The 25,292-nt window shown below is 42.0% G+C and overlaps 1 protein-coding gene and 1 long non-coding RNA gene across 4 annotated transcripts in view; both read right to left on the reverse strand.

The window, feature by feature from the left end:
* The window catches only part of LOC143709108 (uncharacterized), a 168,496-nt gene that overhangs the window by 22,350 nt on the left and 120,854 nt on the right, over nt 1-25,292 (reverse strand). The window lies entirely within an intron of this gene.
* nt5c3a (5'-nucleotidase, cytosolic IIIA) overlaps nt 9,037-25,292 on the reverse strand; it is a 17,305-nt gene continuing 1,049 nt past the window's right edge. The window contains exons 1-9 of one of the 3 annotated variants that reach the window (XM_077200198.1): nt 21,097-21,242; nt 19,853-19,951; nt 19,708-19,777; nt 19,206-19,252; nt 19,028-19,113; nt 13,555-13,644; nt 12,329-12,491; nt 10,049-10,249; nt 9,037-9,664 (exon numbers count right to left, since the gene is read on the reverse strand). In XM_077200198.1, the coding sequence (XP_077056313.1) occupies nt 9,563-9,664; nt 10,049-10,249; nt 12,329-12,491; nt 13,555-13,644; nt 19,028-19,113; nt 19,206-19,252; nt 19,708-19,777; nt 19,853-19,951 (858 nt within the window). In that variant the 5' untranslated portion in view covers nt 21,097-21,242 and the 3' untranslated portion in view covers nt 9,037-9,562. Of the gene's footprint in view, nt 9,665-10,048; nt 10,250-12,328; nt 12,492-13,554; nt 13,645-19,027; nt 19,114-19,205; nt 19,253-19,707; nt 19,778-19,852; nt 20,085-21,096; nt 21,243-25,292 lie in introns of those variants that run through there. The other 2 variants (XM_077200199.1, XM_077200197.1) reach the window with 2 other exon arrangements.

Below are 25,292 nucleotides of genomic sequence, written 5' to 3' on the forward strand. Positions count from 1 at the left end.
TGATGTGTCGTATATTCAATCAATGTACATGTACAGTCACTCCCAATAAACATGATAATAATAATTTTCCTCACACTTGTAAGGTGGAAACCTTTGGCTTCTGTTGGACAGTGCTGTGGAGCAAAGCTCAAATGCCACTTCTGATGCGATCCTAGAAGTGGATAAATACCTTACAGAGACAAACATACAAAGAGCTGAAGATCCACTTGAATACTGGAGAATGCAGAAACATGTCTACCCCGACCTATATACATTGGCATTACAGTTTCTGTGTACCCCGGCCTCCTCTGTACATGTGAAAGAGTCTTCTCTAAGGCTGGGGAAGTACTGTCTAAGAGGAGAAATAGACTCAGCCCCAACACTGTGAAACAGCTTTTATTTCTTAATAAAAATAATTGAAAACTTTATCACCTTTCTGTCATTCCTACAGTTACATAAGCACTATCACTGCCAAGTGTCATAAGCACATTTAATAACAGATGATCCTATCAGACAATGTTCTTATTCAGTGGGTGTGTGTGTGTGTGTGTGTGCGTGTGTGTGTACAGAGAGAGAGAGAGAGAGAGAGAGAGAGAGAGAGAGAGAGAGAGAGAGAGAGAGAGAGAGAGAGAGAGAGAGAGAGAGAGAGAGAAATAGGCCTACATTAAATCTTATAAGCTTATATTATATTTTATTGTCACACTTTAAAGGGAAAATTAATTTATTTAATGAACAAATCAAACACAAACATGTAAGGCTTTTATTTGTACACATAACATTGAAACTATGGAGTGTGTTGTGGTTGCTTCATCTGACAGAGAAAGGCTTCTGGCTGCTTTATTTTAAATAAGCACCAGATGGCGCTGTTCTCGACACTCTCGAAGCTTTGAATCTTTTCCCGGAACAGTCAGAGGAAAGCCTCATTGATTCACGAGGCTTCATTTCCCCATCCCTATAATCCAGTCCATGCAGAAGTCAAAATCCAAAGAAGCAGTCCAAACACAAGACACAATACAGAGTTGAACAGGAAGTGCAACAAGACAGTAAAACAAGGAATCCACAATGAACACAGAAACAGAGAGGTTATTTATACACACAGAACTAACAGGGTGATGGGAAACAGCTGTGCAATGATCAGATGATGAGTGCAGACAAAGGATTATGGGAATTGCAGTTCATGATGAGTGGGTGACGATATGGGGAAGAGCCCTCTAGTGGACACCCAGGGAAACACACCATACACTGTGTCAGAAAGTGTCTAGAGAAAGTGGATTGAACACTATTTTTTTTTTTTTTTACTTTTCACCTGATGTATAGCGCTCATCATTTGGCCATATACACATGTATCTACTTTAAAAGCAAAGAAGACTGACTGGATATCACAATTATGGAAGAGACGTATATTTCTCTGTACTGAATGTTGTGCTTCATATTTAAGATTGTCAGTTCATGATCTTCATTATGTAACAGGAACATTAATCATGACCAAGTAATTTTTATATATATTTTATTCCCAAAGGATTCAGAAACTTTCAAATTATTAAAACGTATACATCAAATGTAACTATGTCTTTGTATCTTTTAATAATGAATGCATAGCAGGGCTTAATTCCTAGAGCGTGTACATAAAGTCAGCAGGAGACAAATGAATACAGTAACAATGCATCACTTTCGACCTCTTGTTGAAAACCACCCATTTTAGGCCCGGGCTCGCCCATTTTGACCCAGGCCTATAGTGAGTAGTGAGTGTTTTTCATTCTAGCAGTTCATCCAATAAGCAGCCCGAGGAAAGCTTTGAGTGAAAGCTTCTCAACCAATCAGCGGCTTCTACCCCACGTGTGACTTAAGGGGGTCGCACAGCGGACGAGAAGCGCAGCGCCGCGTCTTTAAAATTCGAACACTTTATTCTCTATGAGTGTACACACACCGGCAGCGCCATTCGTCGTCTGTCTGCGGCGCCCAGCTACGGCTCAGGACCTTGTTCAAAACCCTGCCGCGCTACAGAGCGCCATTTGTTTTATATTAAATTTAAATGTATTTGTCTCAAATCGTCGTTAATGTACATACTGACTTCACCCTCTGCTGCAATATACATTTAGTTTTATATTCATTTACAGAAATCAGCTGCTTGGATGAAAATTGCTGATGTTCAATTCATTCAGTTAACGGACGCTCTGATGTAAGTGTTCAGAGTCAGACTGCAAAGTCAGCAACGATTGTATTTAATTTTACAGTACAATCATAACATAGTAGGCTAAAGACATTATCTTAATTCCATAATGTCCTTAAACATAACAGTATTGCTGGCCATAAACTGAGAAAGTGAGCGTCCAGTGTGCGATACCTCGAGTTGTCCTAGACGCGACGCGGCACAGCGCTGCGCTTCTTGTCCAGTGTGCGACCCCCCAGTTAGGCTAACTTTACTGCGACCGAGCTGAGGACAGCGACACAAGAGCCACACAGGTAGGCTACTGAGTCGCTGTCCTCAGTGCCGCAGAAAAGCGCTGAAACGGAGATGAAGGGGAACCCGTTTTTTTTTTTTGTGGCTTATTTTAACTGGCCCATTCAGTTTTCTGGAGGCCCACCTACAATCAAATTCCTTGCGCGCGCTAGTGGACCGTGGACAGGACATGAAAATCCATCAATACTAAAAATAAATGTTTGTTCACACGTGGACTAAACAGCTGGTAATAAACTACTGCTTAAACTGATCTCTGACTTCAGTTAACACAGAAATGAACGATTAACTGCACTTACCTCTGCTCAGCCATGAACTGGTCGAAAGCTGATGAGTGATGACGCTAACACACCGAAACGAACCGATCAACTGTGGTCGAAAGCTGATGATGTAACATGCAGGTAGGCGTAGGCACGCCCTCACGTGATGCTGATTGGTCGATTGATAAGCTTAAATCTGATTGGCTAAAGAGTACGACTGATCAGTGTAGGAGGAGAGCGCTGCCAGGAAAGTCTCTTTTTGTGCAGTTATATAACTACGAATTGTGTTTTGTATTTGTGAAATGTATTTTATGAATATATGATTTTATTTTGCGCATGTGAATTGATTTTTGTGAATATTTTTTTTTTTCACGCACGTGAATTTTTTTTTTTGTGCACATGAATTTTGTTTCATGCATGTGAAATTGTCAAGGCATATGTGAATCAAGTTTTTTGAATGGATTAATAATGAGACTGATCTGGGGTGCGTTTCCCAAAGCCAACTATGGTCGCAAGTTCCGTCGTTACCAATAGAGTTCAATGGAAATTGCGATCATTGTTGGCCAATGATGCTTTTGGGAAACGCACCCCTGTACAGATGCGTATTGTATGCCCGGCCGTCTTCAGCCATCCGTGCGAGCTACGCTATCCGGCGACATATCCTTTCTTGCAAAACTTACTGTCTAAAGGAGCAGCGAGCGTCTTTTTCAAGATGCCTCGCACTTCCTGCGGCTCGTGCAGAGCCCCGTTCCTGGGCCAGGAACACGCAGCTCTTGCCCTCTCAGGGGTTTGTGAGCTCAGCGACTCACTTCCGATGTCGACCCTGCGGGCTCGGCTCGAAGTGTTCAACCCTCAAGCTGTCACTCCGCCCTTTGCAGGACCGTGCAAAGAAGCGCCGTTCTCAAAGGCCGCTGGATCCGGTGGCCACCACGACGCGCTCGCCGGACTCTCCCTCGAGCGTCTATCTCTGATTCTCCGGACTATCCCCCATTTCTCAAACATTTCTCAGCTCCTCTTAATTCGAGCGCAAAAAAGACACGCGTCACAAAGTGCCGCCTCATATCGGTCAAGTTATGAATGTAAGTCCCGTGCCCGCTCACGAGCGCCCACGCTTACTAACATACACGCCGCCCATGGCGCCGCTCGCACATCACAATGTGATTATAAAGCGCTCCCCATTCACAGCTATCGGGACGCTATATATGAAACAGCCTGCTATCGCTGTCAGAGAGCTGCCCCATTCAAGCACAGAGAGCACGCGCGCTGCGCTCATTCCTCCAGTCTAGTTTCTCGAGCCCGCACAGCACGGCGATCAGAACCCGGAGGCCCTTCTGCCCCTAGCTGCACATATAAAAGCACGGGAAGCGTTTCCAGGGGTATCAGAATGGGTGCTAAGCACAATAAAGCAGGGCTATGCGTTACAGTTCGCTTGCTGTCCCCCGCGCTTTCAAGCACGGACCGCGACGACAGCGAATGTGGAAGTAGCACATCTACTTCGCTCAGAAATAGCAAAACTGCTGTGCAAAAGGGCCATAGAACCGGTACCATCTTCTCTGAGCGAGTCAGGCTTTTACAGCCGTTATTTACTCGTGCCCAAGAAGGACGCGGGTCTCACACCTATACTAGATCTGAGACATTTGAACAAAGCACTTATGAAAAGACCGTTCAAAATGATTACAACCAGACAACTCCTCGCGCACGTTCGCCCGAGAGACTGGTTTATATCTCTCGATCTAAAAGATGCCTTTTTTTTCAGATTCAGATAATACCCCGTCACAGGCCATTCTTGAGATTCGTCTTCGACGGTCAGGTTTATCAGGACAGCTGTGCTCCTCAGTCACCTGGAAAGCCTGTGTAACCCTGGTTAAATAATTGTTTTACAGATATTATTTATTTTTATGTTGCTTGAATTGAATGTTATGATTATTCATAAATGTGAAATTCTATACAAAATAATATAAATACATATCTGAATTGAGTTAAGTTATGAGTATCCACCAATCGGAGCGTTTGGTTGCTGGCTCCGCCCCTTGCTTACGAATAGCGTTGCGCAGATTAGACAACAGATGCAGAGCGACGGAGATATCTGATCTGACTAGAGCAATCTGACGAGAGAGTGTTACAATTGAACTGATATAGTTCTTAAACTGTTCAAAGCTCATAAAAACGGAAAAAATCTGAGAAGTAAGATAGTAGATGACCTTTTATGATTGTCAATCGGGCACTTGAGAGTTTACACTGACTCGTGTGGTTGTGTCAGACCGCATGGTGTATTAAGTGTTCACTGCTGACGCCATTTTGTCTGCGCGTGCCTGTGAAAAAAAAAAAGGAAAAAATGTGAATGAACGGGCCAGGTTTTTTTTCTGTGTGAATTGTTTTTCCAAGATGGATTTACCCAATTGATGGCGAGCCTCCCACTTCGATTCTGAAGAGATCACGAACTTAAAGGAGAGGACAGTTTTCCGTCTCATTATACCATTTCACCTGCTCGGATAAGTAAGAGTACACGTTTTCAGAGACTGATATTTGTTTTTTTTGGGGACTGAAACTAACTCTGTTTACACAATTGAGAAAATATAACATTGATCAACATTCCAATTGATATTTCTTGGAAGCAGTGGTTAATGTGTTTGGCCACTGGTGATTGTTTTGGTTTTGTTTTTTCTTTCATTTGAGATCACTTGGATACAGTGAGTGCAATTGTGATTATTGATATGCAAAAAGTTATTTAGAGGGTGCACCCAGGCAATATATAAGTTTGTTGTATATATTTATTTCCTCTGTTGTTTTGTATTGTTATTTTGTGATTGAGGAAACAAAAAGAAGAAAGAAAATACAAAAGAGAAAGGATCACTAAATACAAAAAGTAAAGTTACCTTTTAAGGTTAACCCTACCTTCTGTCTCTACCTGTTTTCTCAGCATCACCACCACCTCCGTTTTCGTACCAAGCAGTCTTCTGCTTTTATTTGTCTGGTCCATTTTGGTAGTTAATACCCGCTACACCTGGGTCTCACGGTCAACTGGACCAAGAGCTCATTAGTGCCCAGTCAGTCAATTTCCTTTTTAGGAATAGAACTGGACTCCGTGGCTATGACGGCCCGCTTGTCAACACAGCGCGCGCGCTGTGTTCAGCAACTGGCCGCGTCTTTCCAGAAGGACAGCACCGCCCGTCTGAAGACATTCCAGAGGATGCTGGGTTACATGCGCCCGCTACAACGCTGGCTGGCCGCTCGTGTGTCTCACCGAGCTTTGGAGTCAGGCTGGGTCCGGATCAGAGTGACTCAGAGCTGCATCACAGCTCTGCAGCCCTGGTTAGCAGCCAACTGGTACCAGCGGGGAGTGCTTATGGGAACTGTCTCATACCGGAAGGTCATCTCGACAGACGCGTCCAACTCGGGTTGGGGCGCGCTCTTCGAGGGCAGACCAGTCTCTGGCCTGTGGTCAGACCGGGAAAAACTCCTCCATATAAACTGTCTGGAAACGATAGCGGTCGAGAATGCGCTGAAGCGTTTCCTCCCGTTTATACAGGACCACCATGTTCTAGTCTGCTCGGACAACATGTCTGTAGTGTCCTACGTGAACCGCCAGGGCGGTGTCAGATCCAGAAATCTCTGCAATCTGGCAGAACGCCTCCTCGTTTGGTCTCAGCACCATCTGCGCTCGCTGAGAGCTGCGCATGTGCCAGGCCACCTGAACGACGGCCCAGACAGACTGTCCAGACTGTCCAGGGAATGGTCCCTGCACCCCCAAACAGTCCAGTTGTTATGGCGCCTTTTTGGCAAAGCGGAAGTCGACCTATTTGCGTCACAGGACAACGCTCACTGCCCAAAGTTCTTTTCAAAGAACGAGGATGCGCTGGCCCAGACTCCAATTATATGATTTCCCTCCGGTCTCTCTGTTACCACAGGTGATCACGAGAATCAGGGAAACGCGCCAATCAGTGCTCCTCATAGCCCCACGTTGGGAGAACCAGACTTGGTTCCCGGAGCTGACGCGGCCCCGTGGCCAATTCCGGTGCGAGCAGATCTCCTCTCTCAAGCTTGCGGCTCGATCTGGCATCCCTATCCGGAGCGCTGGTCTCTGTACATATGGTTGACCAATGGTTACCCGTTGCCCTGCCAGACGCAGTAATGAACACAATCACGCAGTCTAGAGCTCCTTCTACCAGAAGGCTCTACGCATCCAAATGAAAGTGAAAAAGTGAAAGTGACACGTGATGGCCAAGTATGGTAACCCATACTTGGAATTTGACCTCTGCATTTAACCCATCCAAGTAAGTGCACACACATTAGGAGCAGAGTAGTGAGTAGTGTACACACACACACTGCAAACGTGGATACACACACCCGGAGCAGCGGGCAGCCTTGAGTGGCGCCCGGGGAGCGATTGGGGGTTAGGTGCCTTGCTCAAGGACACCTCAGTCATATTCCTGCCGGTACTGGAATTGAACCAGCAACCTTTGGGTCACCAGTCCAACTCTGCTACCATTAGGCCATGACTGCCCCAAATGGTCTGTGTTCTCTAAATGGTGCATTGACAAAAATCTGGACCCACGGAAGTGTGGGGTTCCGCGGTTGCTTAGTTCCCTTCAAGAGCTGTTGGAAAAGGTAAGGTCCCCTTCCACGCTCAAAGTCTATGTGGCAGCTGTCGCAGCGTTTTCAGAATCGACGCGCGGCCAGTCAATAGGCAGGAACGAGCTCATCATCCGCTTCCTCAGAGGAACCAGGAGAATGAATCCCCCGCGCCCCCCTTCAGATCCAGATGGATAATAGACGCGATTGCAGCTGCTTATACAGCAAAAGGTCTGCAATGCCCCTTGGGCGTCAGGGCTCATTCCACCAGAGGCGTGGCCTCTTCGTGGGCAGGATCCAGTGGAATTTCTATTCATGACATATGTGTGGCGGTGCGCTGGGCCTCCCCTTCCACCTTTGTCAGATTCTATAATCTGGAAGTTCCCGCCCTGCAGGCGAAACTACTATCAGTTTAAGTGAGAGGTCAGTTCTGCCCAGGTACTGTCGTGCGCAAACTACTCTCATATGACTAGCTCTTCTGGTTGAGCTGCACTGTATCAGGTTATGTGCTATATGCTTATACATTGACCGGCGTCGCCGCTCTGTATTCCCTGTGAGTGCTTATTTACATACGCTTATATATACATGCGCTTATTTCCGCTGATCTGGGATCCCCGCATCTTTCTGGGACTCATAAGTGGATGCTGGCGTGCACGGCGTTGACAAGGGGTTCCCGTAGCGCAAGCTATACTTACGCAATACGAGAGAACATCTCGTAAAAGAACGTATCGGTTACCTAACGTAACCTCGGTTGTCTCTAGAAGAGGGAACGAGTATTGCGTAACCTACCGTGCTCCCACCACGAGCGTTTTTCGTTTCAGTCGATGAAAACCAGAGAATTCAGCCTATGAACCCTGCTTATATACGCTAAGCCACGCCCATATTGGCGGGCTTTGACACTGTGAAGGCGCTGGACGTGACGTCACGTCGGGCTCAGTGGTAGGCTGCTGCAGTTCCCGCAGGGCAGCCTATGAGCACGCTAGACAGCCTGCTCTAGGTCTGCTAGCTGCTGCACTGCGTTGACAATGGATACAAAATTGAGGATAATTTTTTGCCTTCAATATCTCGAAAAGATGAATCTTTCCCGTAGCGTAAGCTATACTTACGCAATACTCGTTCCTTCTTCTAGAGAGAACCGAGGTTACGTTAGGTAACCGAGTATGTTTTGCACCATATTCACTGCAGCAACTGTAGCAAAAATGTGAGCATACGAGTTTCTTAATTTGTGATTTGTAGAATAGGATTTGTGCACCTGCAATGAAGAATTAGAGAAGGTGTAACTGTTGTGTTTGTGGAAGAGAAAAAAAGTCTACAAGTTTGCAACTCTTAAAATATTTCTCTCTGTGATTTCAAATTTACTGATACACACGTGTAGCTATTCTCTACAACTACACATTTCACTGTCACAGGCGTTCAGTTGTTTTGCACCAAATATACCTTCATATTTAAGGCATAAAATGGAAGTTGCACTGGTATTTTCTTCTCCATTTCGCTGTATTTGTGAAACGCTTCTGGAAAAAGAACAAATGTGTCTCTTCTCGTCATCAGAGAAGAGATGCTGCAAGAGGAAGTAATTCTGATTTAAGATTATTAACATAAATGATATTCAATAAAATAAGAATCAGCCATTTTGATGGCACATTTCAAATGCCTAATAGTTCAAATCAAGCTTTTCCCAAACTTTAAACAAACACTCACCTTCAGTTATTGCCAACTTTGCATAAATCTTTCTCGTTCATTCATGCGTTATCTAATAGAGTCAAACACTCAGGAGAAAAATGCCTTTATTGCCTATACCTCAAAGGTGACCAGGAGGCTGTGCACATTTTAACACCGAAACTTGGATAATTTATGCTAAAACATTCTCACACACAATACATGAAACATGGCTTTGGAAGCAATTTATAGCATTGCTTTAATTTTGATCTGTGCATACTTACATGAAATACATAGTTCCATGAGAAGTGTAACAGACTTTAAAAGTGCACAATTTTCAGAACGATCATGAGTTTGATGCGTCAGTCGGGATTTGCTGTTCACAACTTTTATTGCAAACACATATTTCCATATCAAAAATACTACAAACAATAATTGTACCAATATGCAAATGATGTGATGTATTTTCCTTTAGATACATGTTTAGAACCCAGATGCGTTTATTAAAATAGTTCATTATGATGAGAGGGCAGAACTTTAAAAGGGTCAAAGGTTGCGTGTATGGCTTGTGAGGACAGATGAAGGCCGGCCTCAGCGCGGGAATTATCCACGAATCCTGGAACTGAGTCTGTGTCCATTACAAGATCTTCTGAAGTATGGAATTAGGCACTTCAAGTGTTTCATCCCTCACTAGGACAATATCATAAGAGTCCATGAACTTTTCCAGCCGCTCCTCTACCTGTGAAACACAACATGATCCTCATCGATCAGTGAAATCACCTGAGACAGTCAAGATAAGTCACCTTCATTTATACAGCGCTTTTAACAATATACACCGTTTACAGCAGATCTAGAATAAAGTTATTGTCCAGCTAAAGTTAGTTTTGATTTATTCACTTCCGTTGCAAAAATCATTAGTTATTAACTTAGCGGCCGCTAACACGACACCGTTCTAACAGAGAACAGAAAACTTTAAATGTGTTCTGGCTGTTCATTTGCACAAGAACAGTGTTTGGCGGCTCGAAAACGCAAACTTTGAAATAGGTTCCAAGGTGCAAGTTTTGAATTTTTTTAAAAAACATTATATATTCAAAAACGTGAATCCTAAAGGAATCGTACGCACCTTGTCATTGAGAAAGCCGATCTTGAGGATGTTCTCCACGTTGGGAACGCCGTCCGCCATGTTGAGATCCCCGAGCGAGTCTCCCAGCAGGATAATGTTCCCGTTCTCCTTCAGTTGTTTGAAATACTCTGTGTTCCTCAGGGCACCGTCGTGCTTGTTGTAAACATGGATCAGCTCTCCTTTAAAGCCTTTCAGAATCCCCTGCAGGACAACAGCAGATCCTGATCACCACACGATCATCCCAGCGGATAATCTGAACTCAAGATATTAACCTACACCCGGGATATTAACCTGAACCCGGGATATTAACCTGATCCCGGGATATTAACCTGAACCCGGGATATTAACCTGAACCCGGGATATTAACCTGAACCCGGGATATTAACCTGAACCCAGGATATTAACCTGAACCCAGGATATTAACCTGAACCCAGGATCTTAATCTGAACCCAGGATATTAACCTGAACCCGGGATATTAACCTGAACCCGGGATATTAATCTGAACCCAGGATATTAACCTGAACCCAGGATATTAATCTGAACCCGGGATATTAATCTGAACCCGGGATATTAATCTGAACCCAAGATATTAACCTACATCCGGGATATTAACCTGAACCCGGGATATTAACCTGAACCCAGGATATTAATCTGATCCCGGGATATTAATCTGAACCCGGGATATTAATCTGAACCCGGGATATTAACCTGAACCCGGGATATTAACCTGAACCCAGGATCTTAATCTGATCCCGGGATATTAATCTGAACCCAGGATCTTAATCTGAACCCAAGATATTAACCTGAACCCGGGATATTAACCTGAACCCGGGATATTAATCTGAACCCAGGATATTAATCTGAACCCGGGATATTAATCTGAACCCGGGATATTAACCTGAACCCGGGATATTAACCTGAACCCAGGATATTAATCTGAACCCGGGATATTAATCTGAACCCGGGATATTAATCTGAACCCGGGATATTAATCTGAACCCGGGATATTAGCCTGAACCCGGGATATTAACCTAAACCCGGGAATACAACCTGAACCCGGGATATTAACCTGAACCCGGGATATTAATCTGATCCCGGGATATTAACCTGATCCCGGGATCGTAATCTGAACCCGGGATATTAACCTGAACCCGGGATATTAACCTGAACCCGGGATATTAACCTGAACCCGGGATATTAACCTGAACCCGGGATATTAATCTGAACCCAGGATATTAACCTGAACCCGGGATATTAACCTGAACCCGGGATATTAACCTGAACCCGGGATATTAATCTGAACCCAGGATATTAATCTGAACCCAGGATATTAACCTGAACCCGGGATATTAATCTGAACCCAGGATATTAACCTGAACCCGGGATATTAATCTTATCCCAGGATATTAACCTGAACCCGGGATATTAATCTTATCCCAGGATATTAACCTGAACCCGGGATATTAACCTGAACCCGGGATATTAACCTGAACCCAGGATATTAATCTGAACCCAGGATATTAACCTGAACCCGGGATATTAATCTGAACCCGGGATCTTAATCTGAACCCAGTATATTAACCTGAACCCGGGATATTAACCTGAACCCGGGATATTAACCTGAACCCGGGATATTAACCTGAACCCGGGATATTAACCTGAACCCGGGATATTAACCTGAACCCGGGATATTAACCTGAACCTGGGATATTAACCTTAACCTGGGATATTAACCTGAACCCGGGATCTTAATCTGAACCCAGTATATTAACCTGAACCTGGGATATTAACCTGAACCCGGGATATTAATCTGAACCCGGGATATTAACCTGAACCTGGGATATTAACCTGAACCCGGGATATTAACCTGAACCTGGGATATTAACCTGAACCCGGGATATTAACCTGAACCCGGGATATTAACCTGAACCCGGGATATTAACCTGAACCTGGGATATTAACCTTAACCTGGGATATTAACCTGAACCCGGGATCTTAATCTGAACCCAGTATATTAACCTGAACCTGGGATATTAACCTGAACCCGGGATATTAATCTGAACCCGGGATATTAACCTGAACCTGGGATATTAACCTGAACCCGGGATATTAACCTGAACCTGGGATATTAACCTGAACCCGGGATATTAACCTGAACCAAGGATATTAATCTGAACTAGTGATCGACCAATGTATCGGTTTACCGATATTTTTCCCGATATTTAAGCATTTTCCCATAATCGGGTATCGGTTTTGTAATATCGGACTCAGAGACTCACGTTCTCATCAAACTCCATGAAGTTGGACACGACTTTGACGTTGTTGTGGTAAACGCCTGCCTGTCGGATGATTTCCTCCAGAACGTCTCCCAGACCCGCGGAGAAGATGAAGACGGGAACGCTGTGCTGAAGCAGCCGGTCGAAGAACTGCTCGTACCCGTCCCTGTCAAACACATACTGAAGATCAACATCGCGAGACCATCGAGCTTTAGAGTAAAGGTCCTTGCACACTGAACCTGAAATTTTAGTCCGAAATTTTCGGGAAATGTTTACTTATAATTCACTACAATTCAAAGCATTATATCTAACTATTTACTCCTTTGCATTTCATAAAACATCTGGTTACTCATTACATCTGGTTACCCCCCTTCTGAGATATAAGAACGATTCTGCTGAACTGATTCACGAATCACACTGAACGATTTATTTGCGAATCGGAGTGATTCAATTGCATATTTTAATAATGTATCTGTAAACTATATGTAACATTTAAATTAAAGTCCCCCTGTGGTAAAAAATTAAGTTTTTAATGTTGTTTATGTGTCAATGTGGTGTTTTTAATATGCTTTAACACAAACCATGTGTAAGTTCATAAGTCGACAGCATTGCTGAGTATTTTCTCCTTAAAACTGCAGTGAACCAAAGACAGTCTCAAAAACACGCTTTGAAATCGCTGGTGTTTCTGACGTCACAAACTACCTTGTAACCAATCAGATCAATGTGTGAACGTCAGGGAGTGGATCTCTGAGTGAGTGAGTGGAGGCGGGGCTCATTTGCATATTCATAGTGCATGTTCATACATGTTTTTACATTGTACTTGAATTTAAAAAATGCCTGCATGTTATTGCATCTATAATTACTCAGTTGACCTTCTCTTGCCCATTAACCCATGCTTAACCCTACCCATATCAGCAAACCTGTCCCTACACAGACAGCAACATAGCTTCGGCCTAGATCCGGCCCACATTTGGTACACGTTGAATCCACATGTACCAGATGTGGGCCGGATCTGGGCCGACACTATGTTGCTTTCTGGGTAACTTTACCCGTATCCACATCAATAACAGCACAAGAGTTTTACAAAACAACATCAACACAATACCTTGTACTAACCCTAACACATTTTTATGCAAGTTAAATATAAGTTAAAGACACCTAGTATAAGTATAAAGTGGGAGCAAAGCTAGTGAAACCATCATGATGTCAGCCCGATGATGTGTTTGTACCTTAGACAGACGTCCGACTCTCTCACGACCTCTGGGAGTTTGTCCTTCTCCAATCTCTGTTCTACCAATAACGTGTGAGACTTAAAATACCTGAGGAAAAAATACCACTTTATTTAATTATAGAGTCTTGATGTAGTTTTCAGGCTCTACTAGAACAGGTTTTCCTGCTTGAATGTTGATTATTTTCCTCATATTCTCCATTGTTGCGGCTCCTCTCTTCCCAGTCTGTCAGTAACGCTCTGTTTACTTCCTGTCTCTATGAAGCCCCTCCTTCTGAAAAGCACACTGTGCTCTGATTGGTCGGCTGGATCGGTGTGTTGTGATTGGTCGAGCGCTTTGAGTGTGTTTGGGAAATGTCCCCCCCCTTACCATAACCGCCAGTTTAACACGCTACTAACTAACTCAACCAGGCCCCTCCCCTTTATTCTGCGTATTAATTATTATAATGAGGAATATTGTGTCGTGTTCGTTCCCGGAAGAAACTCAAGATACAATGGGACTGATATAGAGAAGAACTGGAGCTTTCTCATGATCAAACAGCAACATTACACACTAAACACAGATGAACACTACACACTAAACACAGATGAACACTACACACTAAACACAGATGAACACTACACACTAAACACAGATGAACACTACACACCAAACACTGATGAACACTACACACTAAACACTGATGAACACTACACACTAAACACTGATGAACACTACACACCAAACACAGATGAACACTACACACCAAACACAGATGAACACTACACACCAAACACAGATGAACACTACACACCAAACACAGATGAACACTACACACCAAACACAGATGAACACTACACACTAAACACTGATGAACACTACACACCAAACACAGATGAACACTACACACCAAACACAGATGAACACTACACACCAAACACAGATGAACACTACACACCAAACACAGATGAACACTACACACTAAACACAGATGAACACTACACACTAAACACTGATGAACACTACACACTAAACACAGATGAACACTACACACTAAACACAGATGAACACTACACACCAAACACAGATGAACACTACACACTAAACACAGATGAACACTACACACTAAACACTGAATAACACTACACACTAAACACTGAATAACACTACACACTAAACAGAGATGAACATTACACACTAAACACAGATGAACACTACACACCAAACACAGATGAACACTACACACCAAACACAGATGAACACTACACACCAAACACAGATGAACACTACACACCAAACACAGATGAACACTACACACTAAACACAGATGAACACTACACACTAAACACAGATGAATACTACACACTAAACACAGATGAACACTACACACTAAACACTGATGAACACTACACACTACACACTGATGAACACTACACACTACACACTGATGAACACTACACACTACACACTGATGAACACTACACACTGATGAACACTACACACTGATGAACACTACACACTGATGAACACTACACACTGATGAACACTACACACTAAACACTGATGAACACTACACACTAAACACTGATGAACACTACACACTAAACACAGATGAACACTACACACTAAACACTGATGAACACTACACACAGATGAACACTACACACTGACGAACACCACACACAGATGAACACCACACACAGATGAACACCACACACAGATGAACACCACACACAGATGAACACCACACACAGATGAACACTACACACTGACGAACACCACACACAGATGAACACTACACACAGATGAACACTACACACTGACGAACACCACACACAGATGAACACTACACACTGACGAACACCACACACAGATGAACACCACACACTGACGAACACCACACACAGATGAACACCACACACAGATGAACACCACACACTGATGAACACCACACACAGATGAACACCACACACAGATGAACACCACACACAGATGAACACTACACACTGACGAACACCACACACAGATGAACACTACACACAGATGAACACTACACACTGACGAACACTACACACAGATGAACACCACACACAGATGAACACCACACCACACACAGATGAACACCACACACAGATGAACACCACACACTGATGAACACCACACACAGATGAACACCACACACAGATGAACACCACACACAGATGAACACTACACACTGACGAACACCACACACAGATGAACACTACACACAGATGAACACTACACACTGACGAACACTACACACAGATGAACACCACACACAGATGAACACCACACACAGATGAACACTACACACTAAACACTGATGAACACTACACACAGATGAACACTACACACTGATGAACACTACACACTGATGAACAGTATACACTGATGAACACTAAACACTGATGAACACTACACACTAAACACTGATGAACACTACACACTGATGAACACTACACACTACACACTGATGAACACTACACACAGATGAACACTACACACTGATGGACACTACACACTGATGGACACTACACACTACACACTGATGAACACACTACACACTGATGAACACTACACACTGATGAACACTACACACCGATGAACACTACACACCGATGAACACTACACACCGATGAACACTACACACCGATGAACACTACACACTACACGCTGATGAACACTACACACTGATGAACACTACACACTGATGAACACTAAACACTGATGAACACTACACACTGATGAACACTACACACTGATGAACACTACACACTAAACACTGATGAACACTACACACTAAACACTGATGAACACTACACACTGATGAACACTACACACTGATGAACACTAAACACAGATGAACACTACACACTAAACACTGATGAACACTACACACAGATGAACACTACACACTGACGAACACCACACACAGATGAACACCACACACAGATGAACACCACACACAGATGAACACCACACACAGATGAACACCACACACTGATGAACACTACACACTGATGAACACTACACACTGATGAACACTACACACTGATGAACACTACACACTGATGAACACTAAACACTGATGAACACTAAACACTGATGAACACTACACACTAAACACTGATGAACACTACACACTACACACTGATGAACACTACACACTACACACTGATGAACACTACACACTACACACTGATGAACACTACACACTACACACTGATGAACACTACACACAGATGAACACTACACACTGATGGACACTACACACTGATGGACACTACACACTACACACTGATGAACACTACACACTGATGAACACTACACACTGATGAACACTACACACTGATGAACACTACACACTGATGAACACTACACACCGATGAACACTACACACCGATGAACACTACACACTACACGCTGATGAACACTACACACTGATGAACACTACACACTGATGAACACTAAACACTGATGAACACTAAACACTACACACAGATGAACACTACACACTGATGAACACTAAACACTGATGAACACTAAACACTACACACAGATGAACACTGCACACAGATGAACACTACACACAGATGAACACTACACACCGATGAACACTACACACCGATGAACACTACACACCGATGAACACTACACACTACACACTGATGAACACTACACACTGATGAACACTACACACTGATGAACACTACACACTGATGAACACTACACACTAAACACTGATGAACACTACACACTAAACACAGATGAACACTACACGCTACACACTGATGAACACTACACACTGATGAACACTACACACTGATGAACACTACACACTGATGAACACTACACACTGATGAACACTACACACCGATGAACACTACACACCGATGAACACTACACACTACACGCTGATGAACACTACACACTGATGAACACTACACACTGATGAACACTAAACACTGATGAACACTACACACTGATGAACACTACACACTGATGAACACTACACACTAAACACTGATGAACACTACACACTAAACACAGATGAACACTACACACTAAACACTGATGAACACTACACACTAAACACTGATGAACACTACACACTAAACACTGATGAACACTACATACTAAACACAGATGAACACTACACACTAAACACTGATGAACACTACACACAGATGAACACTACACACTGACGAACACCACACACAGATGAACACCACACACAGATGAACACCACACACAGATGAACACCACACACAGATGAACACCACACACAGATGAACACTACACACTGACGAACACCACACACAGATGAACACTACACACAGATGAACACTACACACTGACGAACACCACACACAGATGAACACTACACACTGACGAACACCACACACAGATGAACACCACACACTGACGAACACCACACACAGATGAACACCACACACAGATGAACACTACACACAGATGAACACTACACACTGACGAACACTACACACAGATGAACACTACACACTAAACACTGATGAACACTACACACAGATGAACACTACACACTGACGAACACCACACACAGATGAACACCACACACAGATGAACACTACACACTGACGAACACCACACACTGATGAACACTACACACAGATGAACACTACACACTGACGAACACCACACACAGATGAACACCACACACAGATGTACACTACACACTAAACACTGATGAACACTACACACAGATGAACACTACACACTGACGAACACCACACACTGATGAACACCACACACTGATGAACACTACACACTGATGAACACTACACACTGATGAACACCACACACAGATGAACACCACACACAGATGAACACCACACACAGATGAACACTACACACTGACGAACACCACACACAGATGAACACTACACACAGATGAACACTACACACTGACGAACACCACACACAGATGAACACCACACACAGATGAACACCACACACAGATGAACACCACACACAGATGAACACCACACACAGATGAACACCACACACTGATGAACACCACACACTGATGAACACCACACACAGATGAACACCACACACAGATGAACACCACACACAGATGAACACTACACACTGACGAACACCACACACTGATGAACACTACACACTGATGAACACTACACACTGATGAACACTAAACACTACACACAGATGAACACTACACACTGATGAACACTAAACACTACACACAGATGAACACTACACACAGATGAACACTACACACTACACACTGATGAACACAACACACTAAACACTGATGAACACTGCACACTAAACACTGATGAACACTACACACTACACACTGATGAACACTACACACTACACACAGATGGAAACAGCAGAATAGCTGCTCTGTAAGCTCTGTGAAAGATGATTTCCTGCAGGTTATTACGGCGTGTGTATCTGAACTCACCACTCCACCATAAATGGATATTTCTCCTCCATGGTCAGGTGAGGGTCTATCTCTATAGGATAATACGTCTCCTTTAGCTGGAGCAGCTGGAAAACATCACATTTTTACCATGTAAATATACTTTCACCAACTTTAAACGCTCACGTGATAGAAGAATAAAGCTCTTCATCTTGCATACCTTCTTCCTACAATCATCTGTCACCAACTTGCAGTTATCAATGATATCTGTGAAAGCAACACGTATAGATCACTGCATCTCGAAGACTTTAAATATATCCGTCAATTCAATTCAGTGTCATCAAAATGTATATTAAGACAGAAAGGGTTATTCTTTAAACAGGTTTTTGGAATAAATTCAGTAAAAGAATGTTATTACCTAGTAAATTATAAACTTGCAAAGCTTAAGGACAATATTTCAACTTTTTAATTGATTTATAAACAAATATCCACTTATTTTTTTGGAATTTTGGAATTGTCTAACTTTTCTAAAACTGAAAGAAGTGGTTCATCCCCAAATTTCTGTATACTTTGGTGAAAACAGACCCTTTAAAATCTTATATTACTATTCCATGTGAAATTTTACATTCATAAATGTAATTTTTTCATTTTAATGTAATACATTCTTTATATTTTCAAGAAAGATGTAGACATATCGTTGACAAGTCCATTGTTTTACTCACTATGACATGTTGGGCAACGTTTCCCATTGACAGCAAACCTGCTTAACGTCATATCAAAGTCTGTGATGACCTGAGGAACAGAAGGAGTGTGTGTCACAGATAAAGACTGGTGTGTCAGGGTGTGTGTGTTTCAGTGTTCCTGTACCTGCAGTTTAGACGCTCCACCTTTAATGAGACTACAGATGATCTGCTCCACTCGCTCCGGGTCTCTGATGTGAACCGTGCTCTTCTCAAACTCAGGCATCTGCACACACACACAGCCAATGAGACCAAGCCATTCAGTGGCCCCGCCCCCTCTGATGATGTCACCGCAGAGAGGAGGAGCCAGACGAAGAAAAACACACTGGCTCGAGTCTTCAGGAGGGAATCACTGAGGACTGTGATATATCACAGGTAAACAGCCTTCAGACACAATTCTGTCATAACTCAATCAAAATTCACTATTTAAATGCATTCTAATATTTCTAAAATCAAAAGTCATGCTTTGGCTACAATATAAATATTAGATATTAGAGAAGTGGTATTAATGTTGTGATATATTTTTAGCTTTCATGTAATATTTAGTTCCTTTTTTAGTAATGCAGTGTGCTTTTTTTTTAAATATTAATATTTAGGTTTAATTAGTTAAGTGTTTATTAATTTACAGTTAATACTTTTAGTGCTTCAACAAACATTTCTATTTTTGGTTTAGTTTAAGTTTTTAAACTAATATTTATTTTTTATTTTATTTCAGCTTTATTTTAATTAACATTATTGTTTTTTGGTAACACTTGACTTTACAATAAGGTTCATTAGTTAACATTAGTTAATGTATTAACTAACACGAACTAACAATGAACAATACATTTGTTACAGTATTTATTAAGATTAATACATGCTGTAGAAGTATTGTTCATTTTTAGTTCATGTTAACTAATGAGCATTATTGTAAAGTGTCACCATGTTTTTAATAGTTTTAGTTATAATAACCCGTGTTAGAGACTGGTTTCAGTGTGCTGGGAAACAGATTAGGGTTTACTGTAATTCAGACGGTGTTGACATGTGAAGGTCGAGTCTCTATTCCAAAAATACAGTGAACAGCAACCCCCCCCCCCGCACACACACACACACACACACACACACACACACACACACACACACACACACACACGTCTTCACGTGAGACAGATCGAGCGGTTCTGAAACTTATCTTAAGTCTACCAGATGAGAACTTATTAATCATAAATCATCACAGCAAGCATTTACACTCGACCGCATGCAAAACATGTCAATAATGCAGCTCAAGATTGCATGCAAGCAATTGCAAAAACACCAATATGATTTATGACATATCAAATAATGCTGGCATGGTAAAGTAAACACGTAATAACTGGTGTGTAAACGGCATACCTCGTCCTCCGGCAGGCGTCGTGTCTAACAGAGAAGAAAATGTTTCTTGTGTGACGCACGCTTATATTATCCCGACACACAGGAGGCGTTCCCTTAAAACTGACTACACCCCATAATCTAAACCCCCACAGGGAGTCACATGACACAAACACCCTTCTTAAAGACACACACACACACTTAAAACATGCTAAACAACACTAAAACACTACAGCGGTGAAGCTCAAGATAAATCAACATGCACCTTTGATTAATAAGGGATTGTGCTGAGGTAGTGTCTGATTGTGTGGATCAATAAGCTCAGGGTTCGAGTGCTCTATCATGCGTTGGGTTATTTCTGCACGTCAGGATCTGAATGATAAGTTGAGCTGACGGGACATAAACAACAGGATTACGGACTCCTTATAGTTCATGTATTGGAGAGTGTGATTCTGATAAGACACACTCCGGCGGTGAGGTTATTCTTTACTCGTCACACACTGATTGTTTCAGTGCATGAACATTATCTCTCGAACACTGTAGTTCTGACCCAGGCTGCCTATCAAAGGCCAGAAGTCAAATATGCTCACTGATACTGAACATGAACACACACTGCGTCAAGAAAGCACTGTTTGCTGTTAGATTATTAGATGTGATCTGTTCCTGTTCATCATATAAAGTGATTGAGTCAGAATCCTTATGGATTACGTATACCAATGTCTTTATGATCAGGTTTTAAAGGAGTCGTTCACTTCAGAATGAAAATTCTCTGATAGTTTACTCTCCGCCACGTCATCCAACATGTTCAAGTCTTTCTGTCTTCAGTGGAAAAGAAATGAAGGTTTTTGAGGAAAACACTCCAGGATTTTCTCCATATAGTGACTTCAATGGAGTCCAACGGGTCGAAGGTCCGAATGTGAGTTTCAGTGCAGCTTCAAAGTCTCGACACGATCCAGCCGAGGAATAAGAGTCTGATCTACACAAACCAGCGCACATTTATAACTAAATACACATTTATATACTTTAACCACTATTTAAGCACACACATTACGTGATCAGGGTGAAAGGTCATACAATTCGGACCTTCGACCCGTTGGACTCCATTGAAGTCACTATATGGAGAAAATCCTGGAGTGTTTTCCTCAAAAACCTTCATTTCTTTCCCACTGAAGACAGAAAGACTTGAACATGTTGGATGACGTGGCGGAGAGTGAATGATCAGGACATTTTCATTCTGAAGTGAACGACTCCTTTAATGGACAGAAATATCTTCATCACCTCTTTTTGGGTGAACTAACCCTTTATGTCAAGAATAAGGAAATTCTGTTTTTTTTAGCATATGTTGTTTTTTGCAGAGCTACTTATTAGTATATCATGTTTATGGTTGACACAAAACAAAAAGAGGCTTTTGTTTTCTTCACTAAGCTTGTAAAAGTCACATATACACTATAACTAACTAAATAAAGCATGTCTGGTCTGGAAAAAGAACAGAGGTAAAAGATCTTAAAGAGGCATTATTCTTCAAGTCTTCTTGGTGTTGTTTTTGGGCTCTACTAGAGCAGGTTTTCATGCTTGTATGTTAAAAACACGTTATTTTCCGCATATTCTCATTGTTGCAGCTGCTCTCTTCCCAGGCGAGGTTGTTAACGGATGCTATACGCCTGTATTACAGCTGTTAGTCTGCATTGTTTCAACTTACTTCTTAAATAATCATGCTTAACAGCAGAATTCCAGGTAAAAACTACATTACCCATGATTCTGAAAAAATCTCCACCAATCAGAGAATCAAAACAAGCAAATATCTCTTTAGCTCCGCCCACTCCCATGAAGCACTGCGAATGACATAATTAAGCCTCTCTCCCTGCGCTCTTAAATGTTTGCGTACATATTTTACAATGAACATTAAATATATTGTCATAACCACTTGCACAGTGTGATATATATTGCATTATCCCAAAAGTTCCCAAGGATTTGTAAATAGATTTGCGCGAGCCGTTGATAAAATGTACAACCGGTTTAAATTCTATTGAGAATGTAGTAAAACGCTGTGGAGAACATCAAACATGATCTAAAAACAGCCACTAAACGACTTAAGAAACGAGGGAAACATCCTCCTGCGCGCTTTATACACTTCATGACCACCTTTACTACCATTTATCAAGTTCTATGGGTTTATTGTGGTAGGCTACATTTTAACTAACTTGTAGAATTTATAATAAATAATCTGTTACGGGAATAGACTTTAAAAAAAGAAAGGAAAAGTTTAAATGTGAGGCATCAATGGTCTACCTGTAATTATATCCTTATTGAAACAAATGCTGCTACATTAAACAATTACAAGAACTACTTTTTCATAAGGCCGAGTACAAGTTACAATCAAGAGCTTCTTGAATTATTGACTAAACAATTGGTTTTCCTCATGTGTAAAATGTGCTCTGCTAATATCACAGATAAGCCTATTGGGAAAATATTATGACAGAAACTAACATTAAAAAAAAAAAAAGTAAATTTTGAAAATTTTAAGCATTGATAACTTGACTTCCCATGGCACTTTGTAAACAAGTGATTGTTATCGACCAACTTTGCATGTGTACCAATAAATAAATCGTCACGAGGGAGCATTTCCTGGTCCCCGTTATACGCTTCACACTTTAACAATGTTCAAACCCAAACTACAGCTTTACAACCGAGGGAGACAACCAGTTCCCCATCGCAAACAGAAGTGACCAAAATGTTAAAGTAACTCGATGCTTCAAATAAAGCTTGTATCGATTACATTGTTACACCAGTAGGTGGAGACAAGAGACTGTTAAAAATGTTCTTGTCATTGAATCATTCATTCAAAAGATTTGTTCAAAAACGCTGATTCATCCAGTAATGAAACAAGTGACATCTTTATAATTGAGTCCTTGAATCATGTATTCAAACCAATTTAAAAAAACAACAACAATTTATTTTAAATGTTCAGCAACTAGCATTATGCCAGAACCTCTTTTTTAGTTTTCTATTCAGAATTATGGGAGAATTGTAATCACTTTTTTTTTTTTTTTATTGTGATCGTCAGTTTCCAGAATCGGCTCAATGTGTAAAAACAGCATCAACAGTTTCATGACGAAACGGCTTGCGAGAAGCTGGAGGAGAACAACTCATTAATAAGATACTCTTTCAAATTGACCCTTCGCTAAGCCCCGCCCTCCCTAGTTACTGTTGCTACGCCTGTCAAGCTTTCGTGTCTGGCACGTCTATTACAGTGTGTGTGCACCGGTGTCAGACGTTCCCAATGAGATAATTAGTAATTTTTGGCGAACATGTGAAATATCTGAGAGAGCAAGACAAAGGGGACTGCAGTGTGCATTCGAGCGATATTTCCACGAAATAATATAAAAAAACCGATTAGCGAATAATTTCATTCAAATTGAAGCTAAAGCCTATAGTCCCAGCGCAAGCAGCCGCCGCCTCATACGCTGACCATTCACATGGGAAACACACAGCTATTTTCGTGCACAGCAGGGTAAGTGAAATGTGAAAATAATCTAATAATTATATATCAAACAGTTTATCCATACATTTTGTGGAATAACACTAACACCGGGAGAGCCGCGATCAGATTGGGTTACTCAGTCAGGGGTAACGTTAGTAGGCCGTCGATTAACGAAATGCTGAAATATATTTTAAAGTATGTCAGTGAGCCTCCGTCTTGTCTTTAATCGTCTTATTTTACGTTAAAATATATGCATTATGAACAAAGAACAGTCATTATTTCCAACTTCCAAGCAATATGTGTTTTTGTTAATCCTGTGGACATGTAGTTGTGAATGTGGTCTCCCACACTGCTGATCCACGCTCGTCATTTCTCCTCTTGGCTTTTAGATTTTCGGGAAGGAAAAAAATTCCACTCCCGCGTCCAAACTTTTAGGATAGCGGGTATCAGATTAGCACAATCCACACGCACAGCGCTTCGGCATGTTTCCCTCGCTCGAAAGCTTGCCAGACCTCCCGCGCCTAGTTACGGTTGCTAAGACACGATTGGCCAGTTGCGGTTTTCGGGCGTGGCTTAGCGAAGGGTCAATTGTGGACGGGAAAACATTGAATTAGCAGTTGAAATTATTTCAGAGAATTAAATTAGAATAGAACAACATGTTTAGGTAGCAACATTTGAAAAAAACATGTTGCCATTATTATTGTCTGTATTTGCGCAACTTGCATCACTAAGCCAGTAG

The sequence above is a fragment of the Siphateles boraxobius genome, unplaced genomic scaffold (assembly GCF_051911475.1).
Source record: "Siphateles boraxobius isolate OS27281-9 unplaced genomic scaffold, OSU_SipBor_1 45, whole genome shotgun sequence".
NCBI classification, from domain to species: Eukaryota; Metazoa; Chordata; class Actinopteri; order Cypriniformes; family Leuciscidae; genus Siphateles; species Siphateles boraxobius.